This window comes from Blennius ocellaris (assembly GCF_963422515.1).
Source record: "Blennius ocellaris genome assembly, chromosome: 2".
In the NCBI taxonomy this organism is placed as follows: domain Eukaryota; kingdom Metazoa; phylum Chordata; class Actinopteri; order Blenniiformes; family Blenniidae; genus Blennius; species Blennius ocellaris.
The window spans coordinates 12,826,252-12,850,389 of NC_137651.1; the positions used below are offsets into that span (position 1 = coordinate 12,826,252).

General features: G+C 39.7%; 3 protein-coding genes across 3 annotated transcripts; all 3 read left to right on the top strand.

Annotated features, from left to right (window-relative positions):
• Positions 1-662: 662 nt before the first annotated feature.
• LOC308137520 (extracellular calcium-sensing receptor-like) lies at positions 663-3,814 on the top strand (the record flags this gene model as incomplete). The annotated part of the gene is made up of 6 exons (XM_080506273.1): positions 663-865; positions 979-1,249; positions 1,371-2,174; positions 2,337-2,567; positions 2,659-2,782; positions 2,898-3,814. 6 exons carry the CDS (start codon positions 663-665, stop codon positions 3,812-3,814), a joined length of 2,550 nt encoding a protein of 849 aa, XP_080362399.1.
• Positions 3,815-5,235: 1,421 nt separating this feature from the next.
• On the top strand, positions 5,236-8,254 carry olfcn1 (olfactory receptor C family, n1; the record flags this gene model as incomplete). Its single annotated transcript, XM_080506284.1, has 6 exons — positions 5,236-5,324; positions 5,443-5,734; positions 5,825-6,655; positions 6,746-6,967; positions 7,082-7,205; positions 7,356-8,254. 6 exons carry the CDS (start codon positions 5,236-5,238, stop codon positions 8,252-8,254), a joined length of 2,457 nt encoding a protein of 818 aa, XP_080362410.1.
• A 1,594-nt stretch (positions 8,255-9,848) lies between these two features.
• LOC308137542 (uncharacterized protein) lies at positions 9,849-24,039 on the top strand (the record flags this gene model as incomplete). The annotated part of the gene is made up of 14 exons (XM_080506294.1): positions 9,849-9,937; positions 10,092-10,374; positions 10,487-11,317; positions 11,416-11,637; positions 11,725-11,848; positions 11,994-12,891; positions 19,994-20,200; positions 20,393-20,681; positions 20,770-20,856; positions 20,954-21,145; positions 21,499-22,032; positions 22,118-22,342; positions 22,913-23,036; positions 23,138-24,039. The coding sequence occupies 14 exons, from the start codon at positions 9,849-9,851 to the stop codon at positions 24,037-24,039; spliced, it is 5,007 nt and encodes a 1,668-aa protein (XP_080362420.1).
• Between the last annotated feature and the right edge of the window lie 99 nt (positions 24,040-24,138).

Below are 24,138 nucleotides of genomic sequence, written 5' to 3' on the forward strand. Positions count from 1 at the left end.
GCTGAAAGGACCACTCAAGGTGGAGGTGAACACAGATGTCCCCGTCCTTGTAGATAATCAAAAATGTTAGTATACATCCACCAAGCACATTAAACACATACAAGTTCTTTCAAAAGTGCATAGCTAAATCCTATACATACAATACAAAAAACAAAAACAAAAAATAGCATTACCCAAATTAAAATATCCAAAGACAAGCCAAGACAAAAGTAATTCTATTAGCCCCAGAGAGGGACAGAAACCAATCTCAAGTAGGCTGTGGTGTTTAAACAATCCATGTGAGGTAACTGGAGGCCTAAAATGTTCAACAAGTATCTCCAACATAACACAACATATATCATAAACCTGTGATACAAGGCAAAATGAATCTTATTAGAAGTGACAACCTTTTTATTAAAATGTCCGAATTACGTGTAAAATGCAGCATATTTGCGCAAATTCATTTCTGCTGTGAGTTTTCAAAGATGTTAATTCAGACCTTTGTGTCCTCTCAAGTCAATCAGCCAAATTAGGTTCAGTGATGTGTGATGATCAAAACAATCATTCGGGGATAAGCAACATGCACACATTGGCTGTTGGCATTTTTCTTACACCAGAAAGAAAATCTATAAAGGTCAGCTCTCAGGCCACAGTAGCTTTAGTGAAAGGGAGGGTGTGTCAGGATGGGTTGGATCATTTTTATTGTATTCACCCTCTTGACACGGATAAAGTCAGAAAATCAAACATGCAAACTGATTGGGCAAACAGGGTTCATTGAATTTTCTAAAGAAGGTGACCTTATGATTGGAGCAATTGTTTCCATGACTAGTACGCGAAAACTGGTCGACAGTGGCTACCAGGAACTTCCAAAATTCTACTGCACAAAGTAAGTGATATGCTTCAAATGTCTTGCAGGGTAAAGGGAAAAAAAAGATGTGTTGGAAAATGATCACCTTGTGCTTCATGGCTTTGTGTGGTCACTTAACACTGTCTTTCCAGGTGGAACAACAGAGAGCTGAAATTTGCCAGAACAATGATTTTTGCTGTGGCGGAGATCAACAGAGACACTGCACTCCTACCGGGAGTGACTCTGGGTTACAGGGTGTACAATGGCTGTGGGACAGAGAACCTGATACGGGCAGCTGTGGAGGCTGTAAATGGAAATGATTCAAACAGCTGCCGTGATCGGATCCAGGCTGTCTTAGGGCATTCATCCTCTGGAGTGAGTGTAGGCATAAACCGAATACTGAGCCCGCTATCAATTCCACAGGTGAGAAAAATAAATTGGGGAGCGAACTACAAGCGCTTGTTGCTATGTTAATGTATGAATCTCTGCAGGTACATGCACAATCCTTGTACAGTGACATTTTTTTTCTTTCATGTGTTTTTAGGTGAGCCACCTCTCAACCTGTGCCTGTTTAAGTGACAGAAGACATTTTCCAACCTTTTTCAGAACAGTTCCAAGTGATCGTTTTCAAATCTCTGGTCTGGTACAGCTTATGAAATATTTTGACTGGCGCTGGGTGGGGGTTATCTACAGTATAGGTGTATATTCAGAAGAGGGTACTGCTGAATTTGTTCAGGGGGCAAAAAAAGAGAGAATATGTGTTGAATATCGGCTGCCTTACTCAAGGACGTCTACAAAATCAGTCACCACTATTGTAGAGACACTCAAGACATCTACATCAAAAGTGGTTCTTCTGTTTGCATCTCTTTATTACACCAAATTGCTCTTGGCAAAACTGGAAGCTTACAATATAACTGGAAAGCAGTGGGTTGGCACAGAAGCTTGGATCACACAAGGACACTTGGCTTCTATTGAGAGAAAGAGCATTTTACAAGGGGCAGTGGGTTTTGCCCTTCCGAAGACATCCATACCAGGTCTTGGTGAATTTCTGCTCAGCTTGAAACCATCCGATGAGCCACACAGTGCTATCATTAAAGCTTTCTGGGAGAAGTTCTTTGACTGCAGCTTCTCTCCATCAAATACTTCTGTTCAGTGCACTGGTACTGAGGATCTGAAGACAGTCTCCAGTTACTACACAGATGTGGCATACTTCAGGGAAGAGAATAATCTGTACAAATCTGTATATTCAGTAGCATATGCACTGCATTCACTGCTGCAATGTCAAAACGGCTCAAATCCAACCACAGGAAAGCCCTGTGTCAACAAGAATGAAGTTCAGCCTAAGTTTGTAAGTAAATGTAACTGTTTATTGTTGACGTAAATTGTGAAAAAAACCCAAAACAAACCCTGCTTCAATTACTCAATTATTTTGAAAAAGAGGTGTTCGATTGCTTTTGTTTTACAAGCATGTATTTGGGTTTGTCTATATTTAATATATTTCGCTCTGCAGGTGTTGGAGCATCTTAAATATGTGAACTTCACAACAAAGAATGGTGCCAAGGTTTTCTTTGATGAAAATGGTGATGCAGTTGCCCAGTACGAAATAGTAAACTGGCAAATGAAAGAAGATGGCTCTGTTGAAATTATAAATATTGGTAAATATGATACCTCATTTGCATCAGAGGAAAGATTTAAACTGAAAAAAGGTGTCAACATTGTTTGGGGAGGAAACAGCACTGAGGTGATTTCCTTTATGACTTTCTATTATTTGAGATGATTTAGTGGCATATTTTGTTGTTTTATGAGAGTTCAACCATGTTGTGTCTAATCAGGTTCCAAGGTCTGTCTGCAGAGAGCCGTGTCCACCTGGGACTCGCAAGGCCACAAACAAGAACAGACCTTTGTGTTGCTTTGACTGCTTTGAGTGCCCTGAGGGAACAATCAGCAACCAGACCGGTAACAATCATGACACAAAGATACAGATTACAGTCTTTACATTTTTTTTTTTATATAAATAAAAACAAATATAGAAATATAATTGTTCTCCTGTCTGATGTTGATTCTTTCACAGATGCTCCAGACTGTTTTAAATGTCCACCTGAATTTTGGCCAAATGAAAAGAGAGACAGATGTCTCCTAAAACCAACTGAATTCCTTTCTTACAAAGAGATCATGGGGTCACTATTAACTGCAGTTAGTATCATTGGGGTGTTTTTCTCTCTACTGATATCAACAATATTTTGGACTCATAAGGAGACTCCCATAGTGAGAGCAAACAACTCTGAGCTGAGCTTCCTGCTGCTCCTCTCAGTAAAGCTATGTTTTCTGTGTTCTCTGACTTTCATCGGCCGACCCACTGAATGGTCCTGCATGCTGCGGCACACTGCATTTGGGATCACTTTTGTCCTCTGCATTTCTTGTGTTCTGGGTAAAACGGTTCTGGTTTTAATGGCTTTCAGGGCAACACTTCCTGGCAACAATATAATGAAATGGGTTGGGCCAGGGCAGCTGAGGCTCGGCGTTCTGTGTTTCACGCTAATTCAAGTTCTCATTTGTATACTTTGGCTGACAATCAACCCTCCCTTCCCTCACAAGAATATGAGACATTATAAAGAAAAGATTATTTTGGAGTGTGCGCTGGGTTCCCCTGTTGGATTCTGGTCTGTGCTCGGTTACATTGGAATCCTAGCTATCTTGTGTTTTATTCTTGCTTTCCTTGCTAGAAAATTGCCTGATTCCTTTAATGAAGCCAAGTTCATCACCTTCAGCATGTTGATATTCTGTGCAGTCTGGATCACGTTCATACCAGCATATGTCAGCTCTCCTGGGAAGTTCACTGTAGCTGTAGAGATATTTGCCATTCTGGCCTCCAGTTTTGGTTTGCTGGTTTGCATTTTTGTTCCAAAATGCTATATCATAATATTCCGTCCTGAACAGAACTCAAAAAAGCATTTGGCACTAAAAATGCAACAAAAAGCTGCCATTTAAAATATAGTTTTGTGTTGTGCTCAAAATGCGGTAGCTGTTTTAGAAGTTCACTTGTACAATGAGGCAGCTTTGTGTAATCGAACAAACTATTACTGTAATTTAAATAAATGGATACAATACCATCATTGATGTGGGGCTTCCTTTTATTGACCAAATATCTGCAGAGATTATGCAAAAGTTTAAGTTTGTAAGTGAACATAGTTATAGTAAGCAATAGTGAGAGTAGAAAATATAGTTGGTCAATAATGTTGAGGTAGAGTGTTTCACCTCGCAAGACTAGTAATTGCAAATCCAGAGATGTTATACACTCTAACCAGCATGTGCCTTAGCTGGGTTGTTATACTAATACAATAATTTCCCTTGAGTCAATCAAGAGGCTCATACAGACTGTTCTGGAAATTCATAATAGAAAACTCAGTCAATCAAAACTCAAAATCAGTGTTGGATTGTATAACTACTCTCAATTGTCAAGACACATGTTGTTTAATTTGCATTTAATGGTCTTTGTGAAAAATGTTACAATTTTTATGGAAAATTATTGTATTTTTTGTCAATAGCTCCCACATCATGTGACCCATTGACTCCAAGTCAGTGTTGGTTTGTATAACCACCCATGATTGTTGAAAAGCACATTGTTTAATTAATGTTTAATAGTCTTTATGGAAAACATTCTAAATTTCTATGAAAAATATTGTAATTTCTCTAATATTATAATAGCTTCTTAGTCATGTGACCCACTGACTCCAAATCAATGTTGGATTATTTAAATATTTAACATCGTTGAGACACAGGTTGTTAAATTTGTGTTTACTGTAATGGTCTTTATGAAAAATATTTCAATTTTCATGAAAAATACTGTAATTTTGGTAAATACCTACTAAGTAATGTGACCTATTGACTCCTACTGAGGGACGAATGGGGGCTGGGGCCTTCTCTGTTCATTGGGGTTGTGGGGGGTGGATCAGCTCCTGGGGGTTTAACTTTATTGATGAGATAAGTCAAGTCTGAATTGAAAAAACATTGACCTTTTTAAATATGTTTGTCAACAACTGACAATTTAAATCACCCTTGAAATTTCTACAAAGTTATCAAATCAATTTTAGGCCCTAATACATAACTATTTGTAAAAGACCTGTTATGCTCAATTGTTTTAATGAGCATTTTATAGCCTCTGCCTCTGGCTGCGTTTTGCTACGCCTTGTGGGAAATTATCGAACTTTCCTTGATGACATCATGTTTCATTTTATTTCAGTTGTTATAAGACCCACACCTACATTCAAAAAAAAAAAAAAACGTATACTGCAAACATGCATGGAGCTACTGTGGTGTTTCTTTGTTCTGTACTCTACTTGAATGCAGTGGCTGGCTGTGAGATGCTTGGTAGGTTTGACATGCCAAGCTTATTAAAGCAGGGCAACATAATGATCGGAGGCATTTTTCCAGTTCTCAACAAAGAGGTTGGCAGCATTTCAACATACCAGCAGGAGCCTCGGGGTGTGAATTGTGCCATGTGAGTTGTATAGCCTCTCACCTTTCCATGAAGGATTCTTTATTCTTTCTTTTGAAATCTTGTTTATACAGCAGCATTGATGTAATCTTATCTTTTTCAACCACTTGATTGCTTTTAGATTTGATCTGCGTGCTTTTCGATGGGCTCAAGTCATGATATATGCAATTGAAGAAATCAACAAAGATCCTGCTCTCCTTCCAAATATATCACTTGGCTATCAGATCCAGAACTCCTGTTCATCTCCAACAAATACTTTACGTGCAGCACTAAAGTTAGCAAGTACAGCTGAAAAGATAAGAAAAGAAAATAATAATTTTTGTCCCCCCAAGATATCTGCTGTCATTGCAGAGGCTGGATCAACTCAATCTTTAGCTGTGGCTGGGATTCTTGGACCATTTCTCATGCCAGTAGTAAGAGAGGATGTTTTACTAACTCACATATTTTGATGATTTTTCAAATCTTGGCTTCAACCTATTTTTCTGTTATTTCTTCTTTTCTAGGTAAGTTACTTCTCAACATGTGCCTGTCTGAGTAACAGGGATAAATATCCTTCTTTTTTTCGGACTATCCCCAGTGACTACTTTCAGGCAAAGGCTTTGGCAGCTCTGATCAGACATTTTGGCTGGAAGTGGATTGGTGCCATACAGTCAGACAATGATTACGGGCGGAATGGGATTCTGGCTTTTACTGAAGAGGTTGAAAAGTTTGGAGTCTGTGTTGCTTTTGTTGGAACAGTTAAACGTACATACAGCTTGGATAAATTTTTAAAAGTTGTGAAAATGATTAAACAGTCAAGTGTCAAAGTAATTATGGCTTTTGCTGCAGAGGGTGACTTTTCACCTTTAATGAGAGAGTTGCTGAAACAAAATATCACAGGTATTCAGTGGATTGCGAGTGAGGCCTGGATAACAGCACCACAGCCCTCCACGCCTGAAATGTACCAAGCTTTTGGGGGATCTCTTGGATTTGTGGTGCAAAAGATGGACATTCCAAATTTAAAACCTTTTCTTACAGCTATAAGTCCTTATGCAGATCCAAATGCAGCCTTTGTGAAAGATTTCTGGGAGATTATGGTGGGCTGCAGACCTGTTTCACCTGGGATGCACACAGGCACTGACACTGAGCATCCAAATAAAATGTGCTCTGGAAATGAGACATTGCTGAATTCCCAGGATGTGTTCTTTGATGTGACACAGCTCAGAGTGTCCTACAATGTCTATAAAGGAGTTTATGCTGTTGCACATGCCCTCCATCAGCTGATATTCTGCAAATCAGATAGTGAAGGAAGCATGCAGCCATGTTTGAATATTTCAGATATTCGGCCAAAACAGGTGTGAAATAAGACCACACAACTGTCTGCAAAATATAGACAAAGCACCTCGGAACATTTGATTTGATTAGATTTCTTTTCTTCCCTTCAGGTCACCGATCAACTACAAAAAGTCCATTTCAGGAATCTGTTTGGTGATGATATCTTTTTTGATGAAAATGGGGACCCCCCTGCTTCATATGACCTTATTAACTGGCAGCTGAAACATGGACAGGTGCAACATGTGACCATAGGTCATTTCTCTTATTTGGTGAATGGTGACTACAAGCTCAACATCAAGGAGGATCAAATAGTGTGGAGGACTGGGAACACGGTGGTCAAAAAACATTTTGAATTAAAACATTTTTTCTCAATGTAGTCCTGTTGAAGGACAAAATAATCTGGATATAGTTATATAAAACATTTGATAGTCTCTTTTCTTTCTCAGGTGCCCACATCTCTCTGCTCTGATATTTGTCCAGTAGGAACCAGAAAAGCTCAAATTAAGGGAAAACCCACTTGCTGTTTTGACTGTATACCGTGTGCTGATGGAACGATAGCCAACTCAACAGGTAAACATACATTTCAATGGCATTTAAAGTATCCGATTTTCAACTGAACATAGCGAAGCCAGTATACTGTACAAGACTCACTGATATATGTGCTTTTTGAAACCATGAGATCTAAAATTATACCACACGTTCTCTCTTTTTTTCTAACAGGTGCCTCAGACTGCACACCCTGTCCACAGGATCACTGGTCTAATGACAGGAAGAGTGAGTGTGTTGCTAAAACTATTGAGTTCCTGACATATCGTGAACCACTGGGAATTGCTATTACAGTGGTTTCCCTGGTTGGGGCCTTGCTGTCATTAGCCACAATAGTGGTTTTTATCCACCACAGCGATACTCCTATTGTAAAGGCCAGCAACAAAGAACTAAGCTGTTTCCTACTGTTCTCTCTCTTCCTGTGCTTCCTGTGTCCTCTCACTTTCATTGGCAGACCAACAGTCTGGACATGTATGCTGCGCCACACGGCTTTCGGTGTGACTTTTGCATTTTGTAACTCTTGTGTCTTGGGCAAAACTATTGTTGTTGTCACAGCATTTAAAGCCACTGTTCCTGGCAGCAAATTAGCAGGAAAGTTTGGTCCTACACAACAACGGATCATTGTTTGTTCCTGTACTTTGATTCAAATAGTTATATGTGTATTGTGGCTGAAGTTAAACCCACCGTTCCCTGATATGGTTTTCAAATACAGTAACAAGAAGATAGTTTTAGAATGTAACCCGGGCTCTGAGGCTGCTTTCTACTCAGTTTTGGGTTATATAGGAATACTCGCAATCATATGTTTGGCCCTGGCATTTTTAGCAAGAAAGTTACCTGACAACTTCAATGAAGCCAAATTCATCACATTCAGTATGTTGATATTTTGTGCTGTGTGGATCACCTTTATCCCTGCATATATCAGCTCTCCGGGAAAGTTCACTGTAGCAGTGGAAACGTTTGCAATTTTGTCTTCAGCATTTGGATTGTTTGTCAGCATATTTGCACCTAAATGTTATATAATATTGTTGAAGCCAGAAAAAAATACAAAGAAGCATGTTATGGGAAAAGTTTGATTGCAATAAAAATATTTACATTTTACAGGTGGTGGAGTCACTCTTTAAAAAAAACAAAAACATAGGCATACATACTAGATAGTTTATTTCATAAGAAAAGCAATGCATTTTGTTATAATATATAGCCGAAGGCAACAAGCACCGTTGTTATACCATAAAAGAGGAGCTGCCGGACACAGAAGTGACAGGCGGAGGAGACAGACACAGCAAGAGAGCCTGGGGCCACATTTACATGTACCCAGGTACTGGAAAGATTTTGATATTTCTCTGCATTTGGGCCTTGCATTTACACATAAACAGCTACGACTCAACACGAATGATGATTCTTGAAAACTCTGGCCACAGAGGGGATGTGTTTAAATTATGTGTCTTTGGTTGCATCTAAAGGGGTAGAGGCAGATATTTACATCCCCAGTTGTGAGGTCATGTTTTTTTTCCACGATTCTGATTGGTTATCATAACTTCATGCTTTTTGTTGCACTGCCCCCTACAGGTTTGGCATGCTCATTGTAGCACTGAACCAGGTTTATAAGTGGGTCCCTGTAAATATATATATATATATATATATATATATATATATATATATATATATATATATATATATATATATATATATATATATATATATATATATATATATATATATATATATATATATATATATATATATATATATATATATTTTTTTTTTTTTTTTAATATAGAGGGGTAATTATCAGTTTTTGTAAAAACTCTGGTACGTGTAAACATGGCCTGAATGAGGCTGTGGGTGTGTGTGTGTTTTCAGTTAGTTTTTGCTTTAATTTAATAAAATAAGGGTGTTTTGGAAATTTGACTCCATGCCTCTGTCGGAGAACCCAATAATGACATGTGCATGACTGCCACAGTGGCTCCTCGTCAGACCCACATACCATAGAGGAGTGCCTCTGCAGCAGTAGCTCACCGTGATGGATTCACTACTATTGCAGAAGGTGAAGCAAGACAGTACACATGAAAATACAAAAGAATTAACTATCCAATCACGAGTAATTCAGTGTGTAAAACTTTTGTTGTGTCCAGAGGTTCAAGCAAAAGTCTAACTTAAATACACAATTGTTACAACAAAGGAATGCAAAAGACCATCTCTGAATGCACAACAGGTCAAACCTTGAAGCTGATGGGTTCCAGCAGCAGAAGACCAGTGTACACACTACCTGAGCAAAGAACATGAAACAGAGGCGACAGTCTACACAGGCTCACTGAAATTGGGCAATGAAGAGTGTTTATTTCAAATGCACTATATACAGATACATATCATTTATTAGAAACATTGGTTAGAATACATATGGACAGCATTGCATTGATCATTACTGAAGAAGTCACGTTTCCAAATTGTACCAATCAGAGACTGCGTTGTCACGAGGGAAAGAAGTCAACCTGCCTTTAACAAAACAGTAGTTATAAAAACTGTGTCCTTTCATGCATTAGATCATGTGGCACCAACATGCACAGGGCTGTTTGGATATATGTTTGTGTACTCAGTATGAACACAGCATCTGGCTGTGAACTGTTTGGCAGGTTTAATAGGCCAAGTTTGTTTAAGGATGGGAGCATAATGATAGGGGGAATTTTCCCAGTTTTCAACAAAGAGATTAGCAGCTCTTCTTCATTTGAGAGGGAGCCTCAGGAAGTTAAATGTGAAGGGTATGATTAGGATTTGTGTACTTCACACTTGCATGTATTGTTTTGTTCTTTTTTTTGTTTTTTTTATTAATCTGCTTTTGTATGGACATGTGGAGTTGCAGTTCTGTCACTTGATAATTTCTTACATTTATTTGAAAAAAAAAAAACTTTTCAGACTTGATCTGCGTGTTTTTCGATGGACTCAAGTCATGATATTTGCCATTGAAGAAATCAACAAAGATTCTGCTCTCCTTCCAAACATAACGCTTGGATACAGGATCTTCGACTCATGTGCCTCTCCAACAAACACTTTACGTGCTGCACTGACACTGGCAGGTGGATCAGAGGAGGCAGAAATTCTTACTTGTCCTCCAGCTGTATCTGCTCTCATAGCAGAGTCTGGATCAACTCAATCCTTAGCTGTGGCTGGGACTCTGGGACCATTTCAAGTGCCAATAGTAAGAAAGAAACGTGTTTTATGGACACAAATGGTCATTTGTTATTATTGTTTGTGATATTTATTTGCCCTTTTTCTTAAAACATATGTTTGTGTTATTTCTTCTTTTCTAGGTAAGTTACTTCTCAACATGTGCCTGTCTGAGTAACAGGGATAAATATCCTTCTTTCTTTCGGACTATCCCCAGTGACTACTTTCAGGCAAAAGCTTTGGCAGCTCTGATCAGACATTTCGGCTGGAAGTGGATTGGTGCCATACAGTCAGACAATGATTACGGGCGGAATGGGATTCTGGCTTTTACTGAAGAGGTCGAAAAGTTTGGGGTCTGTGTTGCTTTTGTTGGAACAGTTCTTCGAACATATACCCTAGATGAAATCTTAAAAGTCGTGGAAATGATCAAACAGTCAAGTGTCAAAGTAATTCTGGCTTTTGTTCCTGAGGGTGACCTTTACCCATTAATGAAAGAGGTGCTGAAACAGAATATCACAGATATTCAGTGGATAGCGAGTGAGGCTTGGATAACAGCGGCTCGACCCTCAACCCCTGAAATGTACCAAGCTTTTGGGGGATCTCTTGGATTTGTGGTACAAAAGATGGCAATCCCAAATTTAAAACCTTTTCTTACAGCTATAAGTCCTTATGCAGATCCAAATGCAGCCTTTGTGAAAGATTTCTGGGAGATTATGGTGGGCTGCAGACCTGTTTCACCTGGGATGCACACAGGCACTGACACTGAGCATCCAAATAAAATGTGCTCTGGAAATGAGACATTGCTGAATTCCCAGGATGTGTTCTTTGATGTGACACAGCTCAGAGTGTCCTACAATGTCTATAAAGGAGTTTATGCTGTTGCACATGCCCTCCATCAGCTGATATTCTGCAAATCAGATAGTGAAGGAAGCATGCAGCCATGTTTGAATATTTCAGATATTCAGCCAAAACAGGTGGGAACAAAGAGAACAACATAGAAACAACTGTCTGCAAAAATGTAAAAAAAAAAGGACTTCTTAATATTTCATGAATATTCTATTTTCTTTTTCAGGTCACTGATCAACTACAAAAAGTCCATTTCAGGAATCAGTTTGGGGATGATGTATTTTTTGATGAAAATGGGGACCCCCCTGCTTCATATGACCTTATTAACTGGCAGTTGAAAAATGGACAGGTGCAACATGTGACCATAGGTCATTTCTCTTCTACGGCCAACGGTGACTACAAGCTCAGCATCAAAGAGGATCAAATAGTGTGGAGGACCGGGAAAACAGTATAAAAAGATTACATCCAAATGCAATTATTTTCTTACTTTGTGTTTAATTGAAGGAAACATTTCACAGTCCCTTTTCTTTCTCAGGTGCCCACATCTCTCTGCTCTGATATTTGTCCAGTAGGAACCAGAAAAGCTCAAATTAAGGGAAAACCCACTTGCTGTTTTGACTGTATACCGTGTGCTGATGGAACGATAGCCAACTCAACAGGTAAACATACATTTCAATGGCATTTAAAGTATCCGATTTTCAACTGAACATAGCGAAGCCAGTATACTGTACACGATTCACTGATATATGTGCTTTTTGAAACCATGAGATCTAAAATTATACCACACGTATTTTTTTCTAACAGGTGCCTCAGACTGCACACCCTGTCCACAGGATCACTGGTCTAATGACAGGAAGAGTGAGTGTGTTGCTAAAACTATTGAGTTCCTGACATATCGTGAACCACTGGGAATTGCTATTACAGTGGTTTCCCTGGTTGGGGCCTTGCTGTCATTAGCCACAATAGTGGTTTTTATCCACCACAGCGATACTCCTATTGTAAAGGCCAGCAACAAAGAACTAAGCTGTTTCCTACTGTTCTCTCTCTTCCTGTGCTTCCTGTGTCCTCTCACTTTCATTGGCAGACCAACAGTCTGGACATGTATGCTGCGCCACACGGCTTTCGGTGTGACTTTTGCATTTTGTAACTCTTGTGTCTTGGGCAAAACTATTGTTGTTGTCACAGCATTTAAAGCCACTGTTCCTGGCAGCAAATTAGCAGGAAAGTTTGGTCCTACACAACAACGGATCATTGTTTGTTCCTGTACTTTGATTCAAATAGTTATATGTGTATTGTGGCTGAAGTTAAACCCACCGTTCCCTGATATGGTTTTCAAATACAGTAACAAGAAGATAGTTTTAGAATGTAGCCCGGGCTCTGAGGCTGCTTTCTACTCAGTTTTGGGTTATATAGGAATTCTCGCAATCATATGTTTGGCCCTGGCATTTTTAGCAAGAAAGTTACCTGACAACTTCAATGAAGCCAAATTCATCACATTCAGTATGTTGATATTTTGTGCTGTGTGGATCACCTTTATCCCTGCATATATCAGCTCTCCGGGAAAGTTCACTGTAGCAGTGGAAACGTTTGCAATTTTGTCTTCAGCATTTGGATTGTTTGTCAGCATCTTTGCACCTAAATGTTATATAATATTATTGAAGCCAGAAAAAAATACAAAGAAGCATGTTATGGGAGACAGAAAGTTATGATGTCTTTATTACCTTTTTGAAAAATACTTTCTAGCAATGTCTGATTAAAAAGCTGTGTGGTGTGAATAAACGTATTGAACAAACAAATACATAAGTGTTGATGTGCTTTCAATCTATTTTGGAGTTCTGATATGAAAACATTTGTCTCATAGAAAAATATAAATGCATAGAAATTAAGGTTTTTTTATGTCTCACATGTGAGCATTATTCTCTCTTGTGTATTTTGTAACATGAAAGTAAAGAATAAAACAACTAAAGCAAGATTCTGTTTGATGATGTTACAGCAGTGATGGGAAACCGTAATCATGAAGGAGGAAACTAGAATTGTATCATCTGTACGAGAGGGCTACAATGGATTCCAATATATGAGAATTGAGCTACTAACCTATGTAGAGAGCAGACTGAATGGCTGTATATCCAGCATACTGTATCATATAATCCATGCATTAAATCATTTTCACTTTCAAATCCTATTTATAAAAAAAATATATCAGGAAGATTTGTAATAGATTTAGGTTTTTAAATGCAGTCCAAAACTATTCTACCTTGTTTGGAAATTCTATTTCAAGCCCTCAAAATACAGATAGGATGAGGGCAATGGGTAAGAAGAAGATTTAAGCATGAGTGTTTTCAGGCATAGTTGCTGACTGGGATTCATCCTCATTGAAAATGGCCAACAACATTTGTGCCTGTGTGGCACCTTGAGTAGCTAAATAGTTAATATAGTTAGTATACAAATATATATATTATATATTTAAAGTGCACAGCTCAATAGATGTCATACAGGCCTCATTTTGGACATTCTCTTTTACAACGAGTTTGATCATGACAAGCGATATGATTTCAAAAGGTTTTTATTTATTTTCATCATAAACAACTCAATTTCATCCAATTAAAACATTCTGCTAACAATGGTGTTAAACACATACTGTACACATAATTTTACCGTTGCATTAGGCTTTTCTTATTGTTTTTTTCAGGCTCAAAAAGTATGATATAGCACTTTGGAGCAAAAATGCAGAAAAAAAGCCCAAAAGCTGAGGCTAAGATGGCAAAAATATGGACAGAAACAATGTATTTCCCCACTGTGCTCACATAAACAGGAATGAAGGTAATCCACACAGCAAAGAATATTAACATACTAAAGGTGATGAACTTTGCCTCATTAAAGTTGCCAGGCAGCTTTCGAGCCAGGAAAGCAATCAGCAAGCACATGCAGGCCAGGATGCCGATGTATCCGAGAACACACCAGAAGCCAACCTCTGAGCCAGTAGCACACTCAATGATTATGATTGCACTATGGGAATCTGTATTGCTCTTAGCATGAGGTGGACTGGTGAGTAACCATATCATGCAGATGATTACCTGAAAATAGGAAAACAATCATAACACAGTTTGTATTTTCTATTCATAGTTATCCTTAGTAATTTTGTACCTGGATCAATGTTCCCAAAAGCACACTTGCTCTTTGCTGGTTGACTCCAAACCATTTCATGACATTACGTCCTGGCAGTGTGGACCTGAAAGCCACCAGGACCACTGTTGTTTTGGCCAAGAGACATGAAATGCAGAGTGCAAAACTGATCCCGAATGCTGGGTACCTGATGCGACAAAGCCAGTCTGAAGGCTCACCGATGAACAGCAAGCTAACAAGAAAACAGACTGCTAGGAACACCAATAGAAGGAAGCTCAGTTCCATGTTGTTGGCCCGCACCAGTGGAGTGTCTTTGTGCTTGAAGAATATGGCAATAATAAGAATGGATATAAAAGCACCCAGGACAGATGCAGCACACAATAGAATTCCCATGATCTCATGATATGAGAGATACTCCGTAGTTTTGGGGATGCAGCCTTCTCTCGCTTCATTCGGCCATGTGTCCTCTGAACAGCGAGAGCACTCCAAAGAATCTGGAGTCAGAGAAGAAAGAAGACTGTTCAGTGTAGATTGCCCACATTTAAATATATTCCAGGCAGTTTGAGCTCACACTTCTCCAATATCTCAACAAAGTTGTGGGACTCATTACACACCAGTCGTATTACTAACTTCTCCTTCAGCGCAGGGGACACAGTCATAACAGCAAATAGGTTCCCCTTTTCTCCGGACGACGCGAGTACCTGGAGGACAACTGTCACTGCAAATGGACCGGACAGCCTGAGAGGCAAAGATCAGCTCAGAAATACACCTGTTTACTCCTTGATGCTTAAACAGAACTGTCAGTACTATTGTCTGCAGAAAGTGAAATTTCAAGCTAAAAAATAAAGACACAGTTTTGAATAAGATATGATGATAAATTGTTGACAGGATTACAGGATTATGTCAGTTAAAATGTATTAGTATTTTAAAATATTCAGTTGTATATACAGTTTAATGTCACTTCACTAAATGCCTAAAAAATAACCAATTACTGGGAAAAGTAATTGATCTTGTGTGCAATTGAAGCAGTCACCCAATAATGACATTTCTATTTGTAGCATTGCATTGCACTTGATTCTTATGTTAAGTAACATGTATGTGAAAAGGCATTTTATTTTGCATAATTAAGAATACAGTCTGTTGCACACAAATATGAACAAGTCGGCTGACGTGCTGATCAACAGTATATACAACAGTCTATGAGGTGAACATGGTCTCAGTCCTGTTCGCAGTGAACGCACCTGCCGTCCTGCAGGCCACCGGATCGCAGAGTCATTTATGACAAGACTGCATCCAGAAGCCATTGAAGCGTCGTAGAAACCCACTTTAACCAAATGACGAGAACCATCGGGCATCTTCTGCCAGTTCAGGAGGTCATAATAGGCAATTGGGTCACCGTTTTGGTCAAAGCTGACGTTTTCTCCCAGGACAGAAAAATTGGCTCGCTTCATATAGTGGATGAGCTGAAAAGAGAAGAGAAATACGCTACTCAACAAAATGTTATGCCTTTAAAATATTAAGACATAGTTTTAAAGCTATAGATAACCTCACCTGCCAACCATTAAAGCTCTTCGGGTCGGCACAGCTACCATTAAGAAATGGTCCTTCTCCAACTTTACAGCTACTCATATCTTGCAAGGCGTGAGCCACCAGATACACAGCCTTGTACACATTATAAGATATTCTTAGTTGTGTCACATCAGCATAGGGAGAGTAAACATCATTTAAATCCTCTGTTCCTTTGCATAGTTCTCGATCAAGATAGCTTACAGTTCCATGAGAGTGACTGTTCACAGAGCCGTTTAATCGACATTGAAACAGCTCCTCCCAAAGTTCTGCAAAGAAAGCTTTTTCATGGATGTGAAAAGGTTTGAGACTGGTGAGATGCTGCTTTAGCCCTGGGATTGTTGCTGCTCTTTGGATGGCGAATCCGAGTGTGCCTGTCAAAATATCTCCAGACTTTTCCCAGAGAGACTTTCCAGTAGACCAGGCTTCACTGGCAATCCACTGAAGGCCAGTTATATTCCTGGACTGTATCTCCTGCAGGATGGCCTGCATCTCTGACTCACTACAGAAGTTAATGATGACCTTTGAGGATGACATCTGTTGAGTGAATGTTCGGAAATGGTTAAGAGATTGTAGGCATCTTCAATAATGCTACACAGCATAGGATGGTTCTTAAACTATCTGAAAGACGAATAAGCATAAAGTAAAGTTGAATAGCCAAACAGTTTGTATTTTTCACGTCTATTCTTTGATGGATTTTCAGTATTAGTGAATCAAGAAATCAGAAATATATTTAATTGTTTTTTCATTTTCAAAATGCAAGGAATAGACAACTAATTTACATTTAAATGAATGTAACTTGGGACATACTTTTCTCTTTTCCCAGCTCAACCCACTACGACAGTGTCACAATAAAACACCACAGAATGTCCTGGTAGTATTTGTTGCATTTGTTTGGGTTGAATATTTGAGTTAAATAATTTTTTTTATTTGATCTTTGTGGGCCAATTGAAGTAGATGTAGTTGTGCAGAGGTACCTGGATGATATCCACAAGCTCATTCAAAGCTTGTTGATTGAGCACTACTGGATAGAGATGAGTGTAGGCAGGGCACACACCATAGTGTGTCGACTCCTGAAGAAAGAGCTGAATGGCGAAGCGTGCGTACTCTGATTCAACTCCGATGATTCCCACCCAGGTCCAGCTGAAGTAGCTAACCAGCCGAGCCAAGGCTCTAATCTGGAATAAATCACTGGGCATTGTGCGCATGAAGCTGGGAAACTCCCTTTGGTTACTCAGACAGCTGCACGATGCAAAATAGCTCACCTGGAATCATGACACATGAGAGTTAACCTTTTTTCACTGGTTCTCAAGAATCTGTAGAAGAAGAGGGTGAAATTGCACGAAATGGGAATTGTCATGCTAATAATTTGAAGTGTAGGGTTTCCTCTACAGTCTAGAATAAAAGGAAGCTCATGAAGAGATTTACCTACTCAGTTAGGACATTAAATCTCAGGTAATGTTGATTCGACAACACATTCCAAAAAAACAAAACAAAAACGATTGACATTTTCTAGTCTTGAACTTAGAAATTACATTAACAGTCCTTATTGGAAATTCACAAGCATCTCAGAGGATGCATCTGCAACTCCACTCAAAAATAATGAACACTTGAACTCTTGTCATTAAAACCACTGTCCATCCAAATTATATGATTATTGTTTTTTCACTTTTGAATAGAAAACAATAGATAAACAATCTTAATAAGAAATTTCTAGTGACTTTCCTTTTTACTCTGGATAAAAATATGCTTACTTCTTAATCAAAATCAACAATTTAATAATTGTATTTGAGTAATAATAGTTAATAATAATAATAGAGAATTCCATTCACACAGATAAAACGTAAAAAGCAACAATTTTGAAGCCAAATTGCCACTAATGTCACAGAAAGACATTTCACAGTTCAAAAATACACACAAATAATAACTTTATGAAGACTAAACAGCTCAGGCAGACTGAGGCGGTCTCACCAGGGGGATATGGAAAGAGCCAAGGCTTCGGAGCAGAGCCATGGACACACCAGAGGCTGCACCTCCTATTATTACATGGGACACAGTCCTGTTGACAGCTGCACAGCCTAAATCAAAAACGCTGTTTACCCCTTCACTTTTGTATCTCTGCACACTCTCTGGACTTATGCTTCTCTCTGGCTGGCCATTTACCAACAGCATAGATGCTCTGAGAGACACAGGTATATCATCACAGCTGTCACGGATGTGGAAGCCAAGTTTGAGCAGAGGGAGAAGGTCGCTACGCAGGTTGATTTCTTTGATTGCAAAAATCATGGTCTGCACCCAGCGCAAGGCACGTGACCTGAAACTACAGAAAAGCAAATATTCACAACATATGACATACAAGCACACAACAATATATATAATAGGATATATGTGTATCAGTAAACCAGCGACTATCAATCTTATGAAAAAAAAACTTACTACTTATACATAAAGGGTGATGGCTTTGTCTTAAATGTTGCAAGATTAGCCACAGGACTGTAGTGAACAGGAAATAAGCCCCCAATAACTACATCGCCATCTTCATGAAGACTGTTATTATCCTCGTCCCCCAAGAAAGCACAGTTGTCCACAGCAGCGGCTGAGCCAGGTCTGCTCCTAATGAGAGAGAGCAACAGCAGAAGCTGTGCAGCAAGCAGTGCCATCACTGGCCTGAGTTTGAAAGAAAACTTGTATCTTAATGAAATAGTTGCTGCCTTTGTTGATGATGTACAAATGATTATGCTTCTCAAAACAGCCTTTTTATGTAGTGTACAGATGACACATGGATCTGAGAGGACCGCCCACACACAGCGACATCAAAGACGCTAAAATATCTGCCTTGTTTGATACAAAAAAAGGACATTTTCTTATTGACACAAAATGTCTGCAGCGTTTGACTGTATTTTGTTTGTATATATGATAATGTGTCAATTAAAGTGTATCCCCTTGGTAAATGAGTAAAATAACTTCACTGTTAGACATTTTCACTCATTCACTCACACTCACACCACAGGTGTGCCATAGAGGTGCTTCATCTAACTCATTTGGGGTTTCAGTGCACCATGGACATTTTGTCAGTTTGAAAGACAACCTGCTACAACAACCACACCATATACTACCCAACATGGGAAATTCTCTAATGAAGTCTGAATATCCTTCACCATTATTAGTTCTGCATGTGCAGACAGCTCATATATGAAACTCCACCTCATACTCAAACAATACAATAGGCCCTAAATCCCACTCAAAAGCGGCAATTTTTACAAACTGTTCTGCGGTATAATAATCCCTTTTAAGTGTAACAAACAAAACAATTAAATTAGTAGGCCGAAAGCCTTATTGTCCCACTGATAGTGTCAATTACTGTGCTAATCATTATATTTTTGATTATGCAGATGCATGATCATTCATTTGTAGCCTGTAGTGTGTGCCAAACCCTGCAGTTAAAGAGTGTGTTCAAAGACACCTCCATGCCAGTTCAAAGCCATGTTACCCAGCTTGTGGCTTTTTAGGGGTAAAAGAGCCAGCATATCTAAATGAGCCAGTAACATCAATCTAGCTCTGAAATACAGTATAACACACAGTACTTGAATTGGATTGGGTTTACTGTAATTGGTTTGACATTTCGCGCTCATCATTATGGCAGTTCCTGATGTAAAATTGGTATTCCTGTTACTCACTTAGCTGTCAAATTCCTTTGCCTTGAATTCTAGGCAACTGTCAAAGGTATGCCATGGGAATTGTACAAAACTTTTCCCTTTAATGTAAAAAAGACACAGTTACTCCCAAACTCCAAACAACATAAAACATTTTTTTTTTAATAATAATGGTTAAAAGTTTTAACTTGATAACTTGATCTTGGCAATACACGTTTTAAATGATATATGTGTTACAAAACATGACTTATTTTTCTTCATATAATCCACATTGATCATTCTTTGTAAATGAGGAGGAGCTGCTTAGGTCCAATCCTGAAGCACTGATGGATTTAATAACACTTCATATGTTGTATATAACTTGTATCATCCCTGTCTCTCGCTCTCTTTTCCTCTCTCCCTCTCTGTTTGCTGTGTGAATATGATATTCCTTGCTTTGTTTCGTTTGCTCTACTCTGTCAGTATCCTCACTTTAACCAACCCACCAACTCCCAGCTTTATCATTCCAGTCACGTCTGCAGATAAAGTGTGCTCACTTCAGAGCAGCTTTCAGCCAGGCTTTGTGGCCAAAGGTGACTATGTTATTGGAGGGATCTTTCCTCTGCATTATAACCAGGAAATGCCAGACCTCAACAGTACCTACAGGCCACCTCCAGTCAAATGCAATGGGTAAGCTTATTAAGGTGTTTGACTTGCTGTTTGCAAGCATATAATATTTGGCTTTCTTCCAGAGGCATGTGAATCTTTGTCTCTGGTCTGCATCATCTTCAAAATCTTTTATTTGTTTTTCTGCGTTGCACTCCCAATGTGTTTAATATGTGTGTGATGTGTGTGTGTGTCTGTGCGTGTGTCGAGATACAGGTTTGATCCCCGAGCTTTCCGCTGGGCTCAAACTATGAGGCTGGCAGTGGAGGAGATAAACCGGAGTCCAGAGCTTCTGCCCAATCACACTCTGGGGTACAAAATCTTTGATTCATGTGCATATCCACTGACTGGCCAGAGGGCTGCTCTGGCTGTGCTCAACGGTCTCAGTGAAGAAGACTCTCCAATGTGTGAGGGTGCGTCTCCACTCCTCGCTGTGGTTGGGGAATCTGGATCCGCTCAGTCCATTGTGGTGTCGCGAATCCTGCGGCCATTCAGAATCCCCATGGTAACAATGATGTTGTTTCTACCATCTCATAGGTATTAATACCAGTTTATGAAACTGTTTACTGTGCTCTGCTGTGCTTTGTTTTCAGATCAGCTACTTCTCATCATGCGCGTGTTTCACTGACAGGAGGAAATTTCCCACTTTCTTTAGAGTAATTCCTAATGATGACTATCAGGTGGGAGGTCAATATGAAAAGAAAAACTCTTCATAAGTCTCAGTCCTTTCAGTCATGATATGTATTTATTTATTTATTTACATTTTTTTGAACCAAGGTCAAAGCCATTGCTCAGCTGCTGCTTCGCTTTAACTGGACTTGGGTTGGGTTGATCCGAGGAGACCATGAATACGGCCGCTTTGCTGTGCAAGGTTTAATAAGAGAGTTACAGGGTACCCCAGTGTGTGTGGCATACCAAGAAATGATCCCACTACTTTACAATCGGAAGAGGGCGCTGGAGATCATGCAGGTACAAAAGAAAAATATAATTCATTAATTTTATTGTCTTAGAGAGTTTTCATTCACCTATTTTCTTTTTCACTTACTTTTCACATGGTTGGTGGTTGTATAGCGTTTACCCTTTGTCATCAAAATAATTTATATGAATTGCAATGGAAAAAAATATTTTACACCTATTTTAGGATATACTGTGCTTAGCTTAGTAAAGGGTCACTCTTAAATGTACCAGATTTGTAAATTAAGCATTTAAAATAGAAACTATTAAAACACATTTTACGTGAATATACCTGTATCTTGTTCCGTATCGTTTTGCTTTAGCTCAGATTGTTTTTACCATCTTTCTTCCCATGTGACTGTGTGAAGGTGATGCGTAGCTCAATGGCTAAAGTGGTGGTGGTATTCTCAGCTGAAGGGGAGATGACGCCTTTCCTTCGAGATTACATGGAGAAGAACATCACTGGCATTCAGTGGGTGGCTAGTGAGGCCTGGGTCACAGCATCAGTCTTTACAGGCAGCGAGTATGACCCCTACTTGGGGGGCACCATTGGTTTTGGGATAAGGAAAGGTCACATCCCCCGACTCAGTGACTACCTGCAGACAGTAAACCCTCAAACATATCCCAACAGTGTCCTTGTGGAAGAGCTGTGGGAGGCTCTTTATGGCTGCAGTCCCTCTCAGTCTTCCCAATCGCAGTTTGCACCCTGCTCAGGGCAGGAGTCACTCCTGGAGCAGCATTCAGCCTACATGAATACATCAAGTCCACGAGTGGCCTATAATGTGTATAAAGCTGTGTATGCAGTGGCTCATTCCCTGCACAACCTTCTTCTCTGTCAAGCAGGCAGTGGGCCTTTCCAAAACAAGTCATGTGCTCAAAGCAACAACATAGTTCCATGGCAGGTAGGGGTCAGCCTTCATACTGTCACTGAGTTTCCCTTTGGTGTGTTTTTTCTTACATATTGCATATTATCTTGTGACTTTCAAGCTACAGTACTACCTCCAGGAAGTAACATTTAACGTTGGCGAAGAGGAGGTGAACTTTGACCTTAAAGGCGACTCCATCCCCTATTATGACATTATAAACTGGCAGAGGGGCTCAGGTGGAAACATTGAATTTATCCACGTGGGGTTATTTGATGGAACCAAACCTGCTGGCGAGGAACTGGTGATCGAAGACAACAGGATAAAGTGGGCAGGGCATCAGAGTGAGGCAAGCTGCTCACACTGTGTTTTTACCTTCATCAGATGCCAACTGTTGAAGTTCTGTAGGTTACGGTGGAGGTAAGTCAGGTGGGCAGGACAGTGTGGATCTAGTGTGAGTCTGTTTGCATTCATATAGTAAACAGTGCATTTGAAGGCAGCAACATTTACATGTGTTTGAAGATTTAAGCCTTCGGGCTATATTGTTCAGGGTTGAATTCCTTCAGGATAAGGCATCAAAGCACAAACGTATATGTAAGATGAGCACAAAAACACATAAAAGCCTACACTTTGTAATTATTCTCCTCACCCCCTATGCCCCATCCTCCAATTCCCCACCAACTAAAAGAAGTGCGTTTTAGAATCGCAACAATGTTTCTTCAAAGATGGATTTGAAAAAAAAAAAATCAATACAAATCAATTGGTGGCTCTGTCATTTCTTGTAATTGTAAGAGGATTCACATAAACATATGTATATGTATATGGACATTTGGTCCATGTACTGGTCAAAGCATTGAAATTGGCTTCAGGTGACTCTGAAACTCTGCAGGGCTCGAAATCATCATGTTTATCTCCCCAGGTGCCGCTGTCTGTATGCAGTGCCAGCTGTCTACCAGGGTACCGGAAGGCTGTCCGTCGTGGCGAGCCTGTTTGCTGTTTTGACTGTGTACCATGTGACTATGGCAAAATTAGCAATCAGACAAGTGAGCTTCAGAGACACGTTTTAAATGTAATATTGCTTCTCAATCACATTATGTTTCAACTGAAAGGAGCTGCTCTTTTTTTGTGACCCTCTTTGGCTCAGACTCAGTAGACTGCACTTTTTGTCCCGAGGACTTCTGGTCAAACGACGACCGAACATTCTGCATTCCCAAGAAGGTGGAGTTCTTAGCCTACGATACACTGGGCATAATCCTGTCGGTGATCTCTGTGGTTGGCGCCTGTCTCACCATAGCTGTGTTTGCAGTGTTCTTCCACCACAGAAACACAGCTATAGTCCGTGTGAATAACTCAGAACTCAGCTTCTTCACCCTCTTCGCGCTGACACTGTGTTTTCTTTGTTGTCTGGTTTTCATCGGGGAGCCAACGTTTTGGTCCTGCATGCTCCGCCACACCACCTTTAGCATCACATTTTCACTTTGCATCTCGTGCATCCTGGGAAAGACACTGGTGGTGTTGGCTGCTTTTACTGCCACCAGGCCGGGGGACAACATGATGAAGTGGCTGGGTCCTAAGCAGCAGAGAGCCATTATTTTTAGCAGCACCCTGGTTCAAGTAGTAATATGTGTCGCCTGGCTCATCGATGCTCCCCCTTATCCATCCCGAAACATAAAATATGAACGATCCAAAATCATACTGGAGTGTAGTGTAGGATCCAGCCTGGCATTCTGGTGTGTTTTAGGCTATATTGGTCTTCAGGCCTGCCTCTGCTTTGTGCTGGCCTTTCTGGCCCGGAAATTACCAGGAAATTTCAACGAAGCCAAATTCATCACTTTCAGCATGCTGATCTTCTGTGCAGTGTGGCTAGCATTCATCCCTGCTTATATCAGCTCCCCTGGAAACTACGCAGATGCAGTGGAGTCATTTGCAATTCTGGCTTCCAGCTTTGGCCTTTTGTTCTGCCTGTTTGCTCCAAAGTGTTACATTATTTTACTGAAGCCAGAGAAAAACACGAAACAGCATTTAATGGGAAAAGAAAAGAAGTAACTTGCTATTGTAAATATAATATTGTGTTTCTTATACATATTATCCCAGCATGAAATCTCACTTTTTTCACATTTCAACAAGGTAGTAATGCTATGCGTC